The sequence below is a fragment of the Python bivittatus genome, unplaced genomic scaffold, assembly GCF_059951505.1.
Source record: "Python bivittatus isolate LINGU-HERP-01145 unplaced genomic scaffold, Pbiv_v1 ctg000680_np1212, whole genome shotgun sequence".
Taxonomy (NCBI): Eukaryota; Metazoa; Chordata; class Lepidosauria; order Squamata; family Pythonidae; genus Python; species Python bivittatus.
In genome coordinates this window covers 2140730-2153535 of record NW_028277095.1, presented here as the reverse complement: position 1 = coordinate 2153535, position 12806 = coordinate 2140730, and the positions used below count along the sequence as shown (strand labels likewise).

The 12806-nt window shown below is 40.4% G+C and overlaps 1 protein-coding gene across 1 annotated transcript in view; it reads left to right on the top strand.

Moving 5' to 3' along the window:
* LOC103055975 (zinc metalloproteinase-disintegrin-like NaMP) overlaps positions 1-9662 on the top strand; it is a 40212-nt gene extending 30550 nt beyond the window's left edge. Inside the window, exons 19-24 of the mRNA XM_088151898.1 lie at positions 3660-3765; positions 4384-4480; positions 5137-5202; positions 6572-6628; positions 7781-7849; positions 9630-9662. Coding sequence (XP_088008024.1) covers positions 3660-3765; positions 4384-4480; positions 5137-5202; positions 6572-6628; positions 7781-7849; positions 9630-9662 — 428 coding nt within the window. The remainder of the gene's footprint in view (positions 1-3659; positions 3766-4383; positions 4481-5136; positions 5203-6571; positions 6629-7780; positions 7850-9629) is intronic.
* The last annotated feature ends 3144 nt before the right edge of the window (positions 9663-12806 follow it).

Sequence of the window (12806 nt, the reverse complement as noted above, 5' to 3'; positions counted from 1 at the left end):
TCTCTTTAGCTGCTACCAATTAATGGGTCAGGGGTATCTGCAGGATGTGGTTTAAAAAAAAAAAAAATAAGTTGGCAGCTCTAAGAGTGTAATTGAAGCTTGGCCTGTTTTTATGTGCATCACTACACCCATAAAAATGGGTGGCGCTTCCATCATACCATCGTAGCCACCAATTTATATTTTTGACCACGCCCTGTGGACGTGTAATGAATACCCTTGTCCTATCTCCAGAATATTTTTATTTTGGAGGTTGGAGAAAATGGCAGCTACCACTGGTCATTAAGAGTTAAGGCTCTATTTATTATTTTTAAGAAAATTAGTGATACGCCATCATGGCCCTTCCACAAATGATAAATCTGCTCCTCTATGAGCAATTCCATTTTATCATAGAAATAATTGTATTAGTCATTTTCTGTATCCAAAGCAATTCCCTTACATTCCCTTATTTTGATGTTCATAATCACCTCTTAGGTATTTTTTTATTAATTCCATATTGCAGATGATAGAGAATCCTCTCTAAATGGTTTAGCCTCAATTCATACAGTAGGAAGCACCTACATTAATTTTGGACTAAATTATAGCACGGGAATGGGAATTTATTCTAATTCTAGACAGGTTAAATAATCTTAATTGAAATTAGGGTTTGAAATCTCAGTTTTTATATTGTTATATATCAGTTGGGTATTGTTAACTATTAGCAAACTGTACTTTTATTGGAAGGGCTATTTTTTGTCTCATTATGCACATGAAGGAGAAGAGAAGAAGGGGGAAATAACCCTAACCCTAACCCTAACCCTTGCTGCAATTTATTTAACCTAAGCCATTTAACCAAGGGCAGCAAGATTGCATTTTTTTCCCCCCAAGTATGACAGGTATCCTGACAATTATAAACAATTTTAGTAACTGTTCACCATGTTTTAAGGTACATCAAATATCCACTTCACCCTATAACTCATCTCTTAACTAAAGAACAAAATCCAAATGCCTAGTCATTCATTCCTTGTCAGCAAAAGTCCAGTAAGGGTTACCAGAAATAACTACTTATCTATTTTAACCTTAATCATGTAAGCCAACCCTGTAGTCCTTTCCTGAACTTTTAACAATCTTGATTTTTAAACCCTTCAAATGATACCCCAGAGCTTGTTTTCTTTTCATCTTTTTTTGTCCCTTTTCGAATTTTTTTTCAAAACTTGAACAGAACTTTTTTGTACATCCAATAAAAAAAGCTTGTCCCATTTTTGTTCTGTTTTGTTTTGGTGTCCCTTCTCAAAAATCCTTCAGGACTTTAACAGACCTCTTTTGTATATCCAGTAAGAAAAGGTTATCCAAATCACTTTTCTGATGTAATACTTGTATATCACCTTTAAGTATTAAGTCATCAACCACTTTGATTTGTATGTCCAGTACATTTTTTTCCATATCCTTCTCATAAATTGTCACATTTAGATCCCCATTCAAATTAATTCCAAACTTATCAGGTGCAGCTTGTTCTTCTTGTTTAGCATCATTAACATACCATCTATCCATAATATCCAATAATTTCAGACAATTGTTCAAAAATATCAAAATTTCCACTGTTAAAGTATTTCACTCCACTCTTTGTTAACCAGTCAAATTTATGTATTCTTCTCCTTCAATTGTAATCTTTATTTTCTTCTAGCGCCCATTAGTGTCCAACCTTCAAAATCCCATCTTATCATGTTTTTTTCTTAAGAAAAGCCAAAAAATCAGTTTCCCATGGGAAGAATCCTTCTAATTAATTTGTTTTTGCTTTTTTAAAACTTTGGTTTGCTTTTTTATTACTTTGGAAACATTAAGACTCTTCAGAATGGCAAGTTTTACAGCATTCACTGGGTAAGTCACCTTTTCCTTAGAGAAAGATTTGTTAAATATGATTTTAAGGATTTGGAAAAATATTTTTTGAATTAAACAGCAAAAGGATGTTTAGAGTGTTGGTTCTGGAAAGTTAACAATGGGCTAAGGCTCCAGATGGTCTTGGAATTATAATTTTAAATTAATGGGCAGCAAAATTGTGATTACCCTAAAGCTACCTAGTGGTAAAAGTCCAAATATAGACTTCCTAGATCATAGTTTAGTTTCTTAGTTATCCTGCTACATCCAATTGCATGACTATCTTGGGAGACAGATTAGAATCAACCCTTTCTCAATCCGGAATTGTTAGCATGGGAGTTGTAGTCCCAACACAATTAGAGGTCATGGATTTGGGTTAGGCTGTGTTAATCTTAAAAGATGATGACTAGTTAAAGACATTCATGAAATGAGGTTTATATTCCTGGTCTTCCTAGGTTAAATTTGATGCCCAGAGTTGGTTCAGAGTTGGGTGGCACCTAAATTTAAACAAACAAACAAACAAATAAATAAATAAATTCTAGCCAATTCTCAACAGTGGCTCTTAGGGAAAACTCTTTTCTTGTGTATGAGAAATGCCAGGGCTTGGAACAACATGATTTTCCATTGATCATCTCCTGTGTTTCCATTGTGACTCCATCAATATACAGGTAGCCCTTGAGTTACGCCTATTCATTCAGTGACCATTCAACTATATGCCAGTGCTGAAAAAATGGAGTTATAACTGGTCCCCGAAGTTACGCCTGTTGCAGCCCCCCTGCAGTCATGTGATCATGATCTGGGCACTTGGCAACCCATTTGCATGTACCCCATGATCATGCGATCTCCATTTGCAACCTTCCCAGTTGGCTTCCCACAAGCAAAGTCAATGGGGAAGCCAGCCGGGGAGGTTGCAAGTTGCTCTGGTAAGTCTCCCCCACCCACCCTGACTTTTCTTCACTCAAACACACTACATCCTCCTTTCCCCCCTTTGCTCTCCCACATTGTAATGGAAGGAGACTGGTATGGGAGATCCAGGCTATCAGGAGAGAGGTAGCGCATTCCAGAAAGGGGGACAAGGCAAGCACTTTCTCAGTCCACAGCAAGACCGTGAGAAGAAGAAGAGGTTTAGACTAGCCCCTCCCTAGAGTATCACGGGGTATATCCACTAGTTGCTGTAGTGTAGAGTTAGTCTAGCAAGATTCTGTCTAGAGGGTGTAAGCAAATAAAGGAACTGTACTGGACTGAACTGTTGCATCGTTGTTCTTGGGCTGAGCCTGACACACATGCACTGTGTCCTCCTTCCACCTTTGCTCACTTGCACACACCAGCAAACTTCTGGTTGTCCATCTGGTGCATGCAAGTGAGTGAAGGAGGGAAGGAGAGTGCTGGTGCATGTGAACAAGCGAAGGGAGAAGGGAGGCCAAGAAGCACCTGAGCTGCTTGCTGGGGCTGCTTGCCACCCTGCAAGACAGGGTGCAGGGCAGCCAAAAGGGCAGAGATGGGGGCAGAGATAGGTGGGTTGGAGGAGTTAGAGGCAGTCCCTTACCTTACTAAAGCTCAGGATTGGGTGGGACCAAGCCCAGAATGGCTTGGATTGGGGTGGGTACTCACTTAACGACTCACGATTCTCGATTAACAATGGTAACCAGGACTGCTGGGATTGCAGTTGCTAAGTGATGTAGTCACATGATGTCCCGCTTTACAACCGCATCACTTAGCAACAGAAATTCCAGTGCCAATTGTGGTCGTAAGTCAAGGGCTACCTGTAACTTTAAATCTATTCATAGCCTTTTCTCTTTTTCCTTTAGATATCAACATCATTGTTGTAGTTGTAATAGTAGTCTTAGTAGTCATTGCCATCATCCTTGCTGTTCTCTTCCACTGCTCCGTTTTAAAGAAGAAACAAAGTCAAAGGTGAATGTTCTTTTGAATGTTCTCTGCTAATTTTTTTTAGGGGTGGATTACCAGGTGAGCTGAGTCCCATATAACAGCAATGGTGGGTTCTCCTGACTGAATGGAGAGGCCGAACGTAGATTGACTTGGAAAAAACTCTGTAGGACTGAATATTCAGTTCCAGAAATCTCTCTGGCTGAAGTTACAGATTTTGACTGAAAGAACTGCATTATATATAGAAAACAAGTTCCAGGATATCTGCAGGGGACTAGTTATCTCAACAGTCAAACAAAAAGACATATTTTAAGATCATACAGAATCTGAACCATTAGTAGAAATATTGGGAGTGCCAATTCTGATATCCTCATCATCCTCATCATCCTCATCATCATCTAAATTTGTTATGTCTGCCTCATCAGTGTATGTCATCATGTAAATTCTTTGTAATTTAATTTAGATGTTTCACAGGACCCTTTGAACTAATGCATAATAAAGTGGGAGGGAGGGAGGGAGGGAAAGACAGACAGACAGACAGACAGGCAGGAGACATTTCACGTATTTCCATGTTTACCTTGACTTTGGTCTTGGGTGTAGTTCAGAATTCTCTCCTCATTCTAATCTTCTACTACTTCATGGCAGCACTCACAAAAGCACAGCTGGAGCCACGAATCCTGCCTTCTCTGGCCCCGATCAGAAGAGGAAACAGCATCTTGGCCCAGTGTCCGGTCATTCCGAGGTGAGAGGACAAATGGGCACTCAGAGCTGGGTAGAACTCAAAGACAGCAGCTGTATAAAATGCCCAACCCATTTGTTTCGTGTGAAGCAATAAGAAGCGTGATTCTCCAGTGGCAGTTTAAGGAATTGGGGCCCAATCTAGGTTTGGAGGCTCTTCTCCCTGCCCACAGCCCCCGGAACAACACTACAGATGGATTTCTGCAAAATGCAATGTTGAAACTGGGCTAGAACTGGGAAAGGGGCCAAAATAGTGCCTGAACATAGTTTGGGAGCTGTTCAGCAACATGCAGGCAAAATGCCTGCATTTTTTGTTCTTTTTTCAGAGAGAGAAAGTTGTAGTTGTTGTCTTTGTAGCTGTGGTTGTAAGATAAGGTCAAACAGTCTGTTATCAGTGAAGATGTACCATAATCCTTTGTCATTTTCAAAAACAAGAATTACTATAGTTACTGAACCAACTTCTTGTTTGCACAATAACTAAATGGAATGAGTTTGCATCACAAAGTAAACCACAAAATAATTAACGTTAGCCCTAATGAAACTCTGCATGTGTGCAAGTGCACCTGCTAGGCTTTTAACTGATCTGGCTAAGTCTTTGAAGTCCTTGGCTTTAAAAAAGTTTTAGATATATTCAAACATTCTGCTGTTTCCTCCTTTCAGATGAATTCTTCAAGATTTATCCTACCCCCACCTTCATCCCAGGCAAATAAACGACCAGTCTGTGTTGTAAGTAGAATTAAATGGAATAATTCTTGCTTATGACTCTAAAGCAGCCTTTAACAGACAAAACAAATACATTTAACAAACCAAATAAAATATGCCGTAAGGTGATGTACAGTGGTATGAATGAAGATGTGAACATAAGCAACACATTTCCTTGAATGTAATTATTTTTAGAACTAGACAACCTGTGACCTGTTGGGTCATCACTTCAGAGATATTTCCTTACCTAAACAGAGATACAGAATGACCAAGGGCAAAAAAGCAGTGGGAGCGTCAGCACCATTTGCCTTTCCCTCACAACCCTCAGGAGGGCCTTGGTTAAGCTGTCGCCTCCTCCTCCTTGGCTGACCCGCAGAACTACCTGCCACTTTGCTGGGGGGAGGTAGAACAAAAGGAGCCACGGACTGTGAGGAAAACTGCATCCCTGCTCCCCATTCCAACATATCCCCAAGGGCCCCTCCCTTGAGGGAGGAAGAGGGCTCAACCATTGACCATCGGCACCCACCCCCCATCCATTCCTACCTCGCTAGCAGGCATCCAAATCACTCCCTCATCCTTCCCTGTTAAGAGATTTCAAATTTCTGCCTCGTTTCCAAAGCAGCCAATCGCTGCTCACCCATTGGGCCTTGCCGCCAGCTGACAGAGGGAGGTGAGTACGCCCATGATGACCACAGGACCTGGGCTGACCATGGCAGTGCATCAGTGCTGAAGCAGCCACAAATTTTCCAAATTTCAATCCCAGAGGAGTAATGGGTCCTGGATTTTGGATGCATTCTGCAAGTTAGCCCATTTGAGGTACCTTGGTTCAAAAATTGTTGCCCTGTGACTCACCATTTCACCCAGTTGAAGGTTACAGACACGAGAGTTTTAGTAGTATATAAATTCCCCCATAACAAATGCAAAGAATTTTTTCTGTAATTTATAAATGTGTATTTGGATACATTACCTATTGGACTCAATATGGTTTCCTTATGAGCAGATATATAGAGAATTTAATTAGCAAAATAAGTATGCATATAGAACAGTGTTTTTCAAATCTGGCAACTTTAAGATATGTGGACTTCAATTCACAGAATTCCCCACCAGTATGATCTAGAACCTTGCAAATGGAAAATGAATAAGCTGCAGATTTTTTTAACCTGATTGTTGAAACATACATACTAATATTCTGAAACACAATAAGCAATTTCTGATTGCTTGAATTAATATTTGCTTCCTGCATTGTAAATCCCTGTGTAGAGTAGGGATAATCTGCATAATTTCCAGTGTTTCAGAAACATGATTCTCTCATAGGGAGTTCTAGAAAATTAGGGAGTTCACACACATTCTCTCTTAGAAATACACTAAACTGATACTGTTTCATTATTAACAGAAAATCCCAGTAGAACAGTTCAACCACACCCCAATAGCATATCAAAATTCCAGAATGGTAAATTTCTAAATGAATGGTCACCTGCTCTAAGAACTTCAGAATACTGATAGACATTCCCTCCTATTTCTACTGATTCCCTGGCATCTTTTTTGGAATGTCATATCTCATTCTGTATGGCCTATAGAAAAGTGAAGATCACATGGAATTAAGTGTTTTTGAGGTCAAGGAAATCAACTGTTCTTCGTCTATGCTTAAATTTCCCAAACATGACTATAGAAAGCCTATCTAGGTAGATTGAAGAAACTGCATTGGATGTGTGAAGCTGTCCATTAATGTAGCATTTTCCACAATGTATTTCCAGCAGAGGTATGATTATTTCATAAACTGCTAGCAAATCATTTAGAGATACAAATTATTGGAGTGGATTAAATCAATATTCTGATTTAGACAGATTTCAACAAAATTGCCAATGAAAAGTCAAGCACAATGGGTGAAGTATATCAACACCCAAATGGATGTACACATCTTATTTTTATTTATTTATGTGGCCCCCCAACTCACTCATGGTGACTCGGGGCAGCTTACAGAAATAAAACCCCAAATACAAACCCACTACACCCCACCCTCCTGGCAACAATACGTTCAAACAAACAACTTGATGGGCTCCATATCAACATGGGATCTCCAGGCCTGCTGGCAAAACCATGTCTTCAGGGCTTTCAGAAGAGTATCAAGATGGGGGGCAGTCTTATCTCCGCAGGGATGATGTTCCACAGGGAGGTAGCCACCACAGAGAAGGCCCTTCTTCTCACTCCCACTAGATGGACCTCCTTTAGGAAGGATAAAGTCACCTGGTCCAAAAAATGAATGGACCAATCCCATTCATATATTCTACGATCCTATGATATTCAATAAATTTGTTGTGGATTTCTACCTGAATTTTCTGTTAGAGCTTTCCTCAAAAGAGCCATTGAAATTATTGATTTCTTAAAGTGCTGAGAATTTCCAATTCATGTAACTGCATGTTTTACAGAGAAAGGGAACAAGTGTTAATTTTTGTTGCAGACAGATGACTCAAACTTTAAGCATAACAAGAAATGTGTTTTCCATCTGGTGTTTTTGCCTGTCATTTTAAAGCACTTTTTAAATGCATTTTGACTACTGTGTGCAAAGGTAGTTTTAAAAAGTTCCCGTTTGCTTTCATTTCAGCCCATTGTAAAACCAAACATTCCTCCACCTCCTGTGCCACCAGCCAAATCAGCCATACCTCCAGCCATGGTATGTCAACTTCCTAATCATCACTCTTCCATGATATTTTGCTCCTTTATAGCAGGATGTTGGGTCAGGGTTGTGGTTAGAACACTTTCCAGGCAGTGTGATATTTTCAATTTTTTGAGACTGCTGGATGAAAAATAAGGTAAAGAGCTTCCGGGGGGAAATATTCAAGTGGTGGGTTACTGGTGGGGATTTCTCAGTGGGCCTGAAGCTCCAGGGATCCTGCCCTCCCATACAGCTGCCCAGATTGCTTATTGAATATGGCTAGACTTAGTAGTGTGGAATCAAAACGCAGGACACAAATGCAGAATAATCAAGGCTTCACTGCAGTGTTTATTGAGCAGTACGTACTGGAGGGGGACCCACCAGAAGTTAGTGGGAGGCACTCCCCTACAGGCAAAATGGATGCTCTGATATTTATTCAGTTCTACAAGAAGGGGAAGGGAAAAGAAACGTATATGCATACATATTCATATGATGATGCAGGCATACCTAAATAAGCAATGGTTCTCAAGTTACTCTCTGCCCCTCTGTTATCTGTTAACTGCTAGTAAAACAATAGTGTCACAGAGAAGAAGACACACATTAGTTCAAGGTGCCAAATGCCAGGAAGAAGGCATCCTCCCTCAGGGCAGATGCCCAGGTTGCTATGGGGATGTTTGTGATAAGGAGTTTACAACCGGCCTGGTTCACATCAGCTTCAAGGATGCTTCCACATGCCTTTATGTTTCAATCTTAGTAAGGCGATCCCATTCATCTGAGGCCTCTAAAAACTTGTCTTTTTCACCCAAAGATTCATTTTTCTCACAGTAGTAATTCAGTCCTTTCTTCCCAATGCCAGGAGAGGACCCAAAGCCTTTGGGAGGGTTGCGTATCAACTCTAGGTCTGATGCTTTTGTAAAGGGAAGATGAATTGCCGCTAATAATTTGAGTTGCATTCTGGCCTTATTCTTGAATCTCTATCCATTTAGGGCAGTTAATCTATCATAGTAACAAGATGATAGTACTCTCATGGGAACTTTGTCCTACCTCCAGTTTTAATGGGAAGAGGTTTGAACATGTTCTATTATTAAATACCCATCCCCTATGTATGAACTTAACAAAGCAAAAAAGGACGAGAGGCTATACTTTGTACTCACATGATAATATGTCGTCTTTTCTGTGGGAAGAAATGGGCATGCTGAAAAAACATAATGAGACTCAACTGTTCAGTGCAGAAAAGTGCCATTGTAGGAAATGGTGGCATATGACCTTTGATGCATGGATCATTGGCCAGAATGGTACAAAGGGAATCGTGCATCTAAGCTAACATTTTCAAGGTCAAATGATCTAGAATAGAGAAACTACACTGGTGGGATGAAGAAGTTATCTCTGGACAACTGGGTGGAACTAGATCTACTACTTTGTTTGGCTGTTAAGTCCTGAAATGAAGCATCCTGGAGGCCTGAATGCTTCATTTCAGGAAGGATCAGGGACTATATGGGCTCTGCTGGATCCGGCTCCTCCCACTGATTTTTTTCCAAACGCACAGTCACCAACTAGATCAGTGTGAAGCTATCATAATCAATAAACATACAGCATACTTTTTTTTCAGAAAAAAACCAAAACAATGAAAGCAAAGCTTATTTTGGGTGGGGGGAAATGCCCTTCTTTACCTGTTTATTGCTTCCTTCCCTATTCCACTTTGGTTTGCTTTCCACGATTAGGATTGATGGCTTGAATAAATTTATAAGGCTTTGCTCTGGGTCATTTGACTCCAATATTGTTTTGCTTCTGTTTTCAGGCACTGAAACCCCCAAGTAATCTCAGGGTGTGAAACCAAGAAAGAATCAGAAATAATACTGATTGTCTGATTTCAAAACCCCTTTTCCATCTTCTCGGCTCCCTTGTCTGCCAAGGAAAACCGAATGGCTGATGTCTTTCTTACAAGTCTAATGCTTCCTCTGCAAGGGGGAATGTCATGTGAACTTTGGGGGCATCGTCACCTGCAGTCCCGACTCTAAAGATGGAAGCTGATGAGCGTCTCTTCAACTCTCTTCCACTATATCCCTTTATATCATTTTATCTCCCATTATATCAAATTGGGAGATCCTGATAGAGTCGGGATGATATTGTGAATTGATAACTGAGCCAAAGATGCATAGTAGTATACAGTTCTGTTGAATTTTTTTTTTTTTTTTAGTTATCTTTTAAGTGAGGCTACTTCTGAAATCCTCCACTTCTGAATTTCTTTCTGGATTTGTAACCTTTTGAATGACTGATGCTGTCTGGAATTTTCCATTGTCGTCTTTTCTTTTACTTTCCTTGCGTCTTTGTGTGGAGGAGGAAGAGACACTGTTGGCTCAGTTTTCACTGCAGATAAACTTGATGTGTGTTGAAATTTGCCTTGCAATTTCTCAACAGTTTGGCCCCTATATAAAAAAAAGGTGGTTCTCTTTCTTTTCAGAATGCTTGAGAATTTCTTTCAGACTTGCCTGGTTTATGTTTTTGAGCTTATTTTATTGTTGTAATTGGCAGTGGGGACTTCTTAAACTCTTCTGTTACACGTCTTCCCATCCCAATCTGGAAAACTCCCATGGAAGCTCTTTCCTTGAGGTCTCCCCTTAGAAAATAATGGAAACATGAGAAGCCAAGGAGGCTGCAAACTCCTGGAGATATGCTTGTACAGGCAGGTTGGAACAATGTTCTCCAAGGTTCAGCTTAGCTGCAGTTTAGCTCACTGTTCCCAAAGTGTCTTCACTGGTATGGTTCCCTTTGTTTCCACTCTCCATTACTCTGCCTGCTGTACCACAGTGCTACATTTTCCTACATATAGAAACAAAACCCTTATTAGTTCTCTAGTAAAAGGCGTTAAGTAGAGGAGAACTCCTGATGATGACATGGACACAACACGACAGTTTTCTTGGGAACAGTCCAGAAATGGCTTGTTGGGGACTCTTTCCATGATGCATGCATGCTTCCATCCATCCATCCATCCATCCATCCATCCATCCATCCATCCATCCATCCATCCATCTATCTATCTATCTATCTATCTATCTATCTATCTATCTATCTATCTATCTATCTATCTATCTATCTATCTATCTATCTCCTGGCATCCCATCCAAGGACTAATCTAGCTGATTCATCTTAGCTTTTTAAAATTAGAGTCAACTAGATCCTGGGATTCAGCTACCACACCGGTGCTATAATGGAAGCTAAGACCCTTATGGAGTGATTTCTTATTAACCATTTGCCACCTGCTGCAGTCTAGATAGGCAATGGATGGGGCGGGTGGGGAGCCTGCTGGAGAGTGCTGGATCTTGTTAACTATTGAGGAGGAAGTATTCTCTATACCGCAGGCAGATGCTGATTGATGCTTTTTGGATCTTAGACTCTCTCCACATTTTTATTTTTATTGCACCCCTTGGAGCCTGCTAACCTTCCTGCCCCAAATTCAAATCTGGATACCGCTACTGGAAGTTCCGAAATCATCCAACTGGAAGCTACCTCCCAAACCCAGATGATGTTAGAACAGGCAACACTAGATGAAACTTCTACCCTGGCCTTTTTCCAGATGTTGGAGGGTGTAGAGCACATCTCAAACACCCACATACCTACATTGATGGAAGACTCTGTATGTCCAGCTAATCCACGGATAGTACCTTTAGGCTCTGAGTGACTCTGTCCTACAGAAGGGGAGGTTCCTGTCCTCTCCTGGAATGTTGCAAGCTGGAAAGCAAAGATCTCAGATGCTTCATTTATGGAATTTCTTTCTTTTTTATATATTCTTATGTTTCAAGAAATCTGGACTATGGGGATCTGTCAATACCTGGATATATTCCCTATAGTTTGAATATAATACCTAGTACAAAACAGGGCAGACCATTAGGTGGCTTGAGTTCTATGGTTTTTGTCAAACTTAATGTTCCAGTACTTACCCTGGAGTCTTGCTCAAATGTGGCGCTAGTCTTCCTGCTCAGATTTAAGTCCTACTCTGTTTTACTTGTTAATCTATACTTTTCTCCACTTCGTGGGCATAAGGAAATAAATAATTTGCGGGATCAATATCCAGACTCTAATTATAATAGCTGGTGACTTTAACACACATATTGGCCAATCTGATGCCATTTTGCAAAATTGCAAATGGCCAATGCCCCCTAAAACCAATGTGGGCTATTTGCTGACCAGACAATCTAAAAACCAACACTGTAACATTACAGGCTTTTGTTTGGCTCAACTTGTGAACAGTTTTGATCTAGTTATACTTAATGGCACTGTCGGGTGATATAAAAGGGGGGCTTACATTCTGGTGCCATAACGATTTCCCAGAACTTTGTTTATCTTATAGCGTACTTCTATATTGGAACTCTGTCTGATAGTGACCACTTACCACTAATTTGTCTTTTTGATTCTAAAACAAATCTTGCATCGTTAGAAGTAGCCCACTGCCCTATTGACGTTACAACATAGGGATGAGTACAGAACAAATGGTCTCAAGGTCTGGCCAAAGCTTTGGGCTTTTGACCTCAGAGCTCTTGCTTCAAAGTCTGCTCAGCCGATTCATATGAACAAGTGGTGTCATTGTATCTGTCAATTATCAACAGCCAGTGTTTATGGACATAAAAGGTCCAAACCTTGGTACAATAATGATTGCGTCAAGGCTACAAAGGCTTTGATGCAATATCTGCAGATAAATGGGAGGATCACTTCTGTAACATCTTTAAAAGAGAATCTGCTGTAATCTCAGACGTGATTCCGTCTTGTAGTGACCTCCTGGATTGGTCGCCAGTGTCCATAGCTGAGGTTAAAGATCTTATTACCCATTTAAAACCAGGTAAAGCATCTGTAGGTGATTTCATCTCCTCAGAATTAATAGGGGAAAAGAATGATTGGTGGGCCTCAGTTCTGGCCACTTCATTCACACATATTAACCACACGGGCCAATTTCCATCTGATTAGAATCAAGCTATTGATG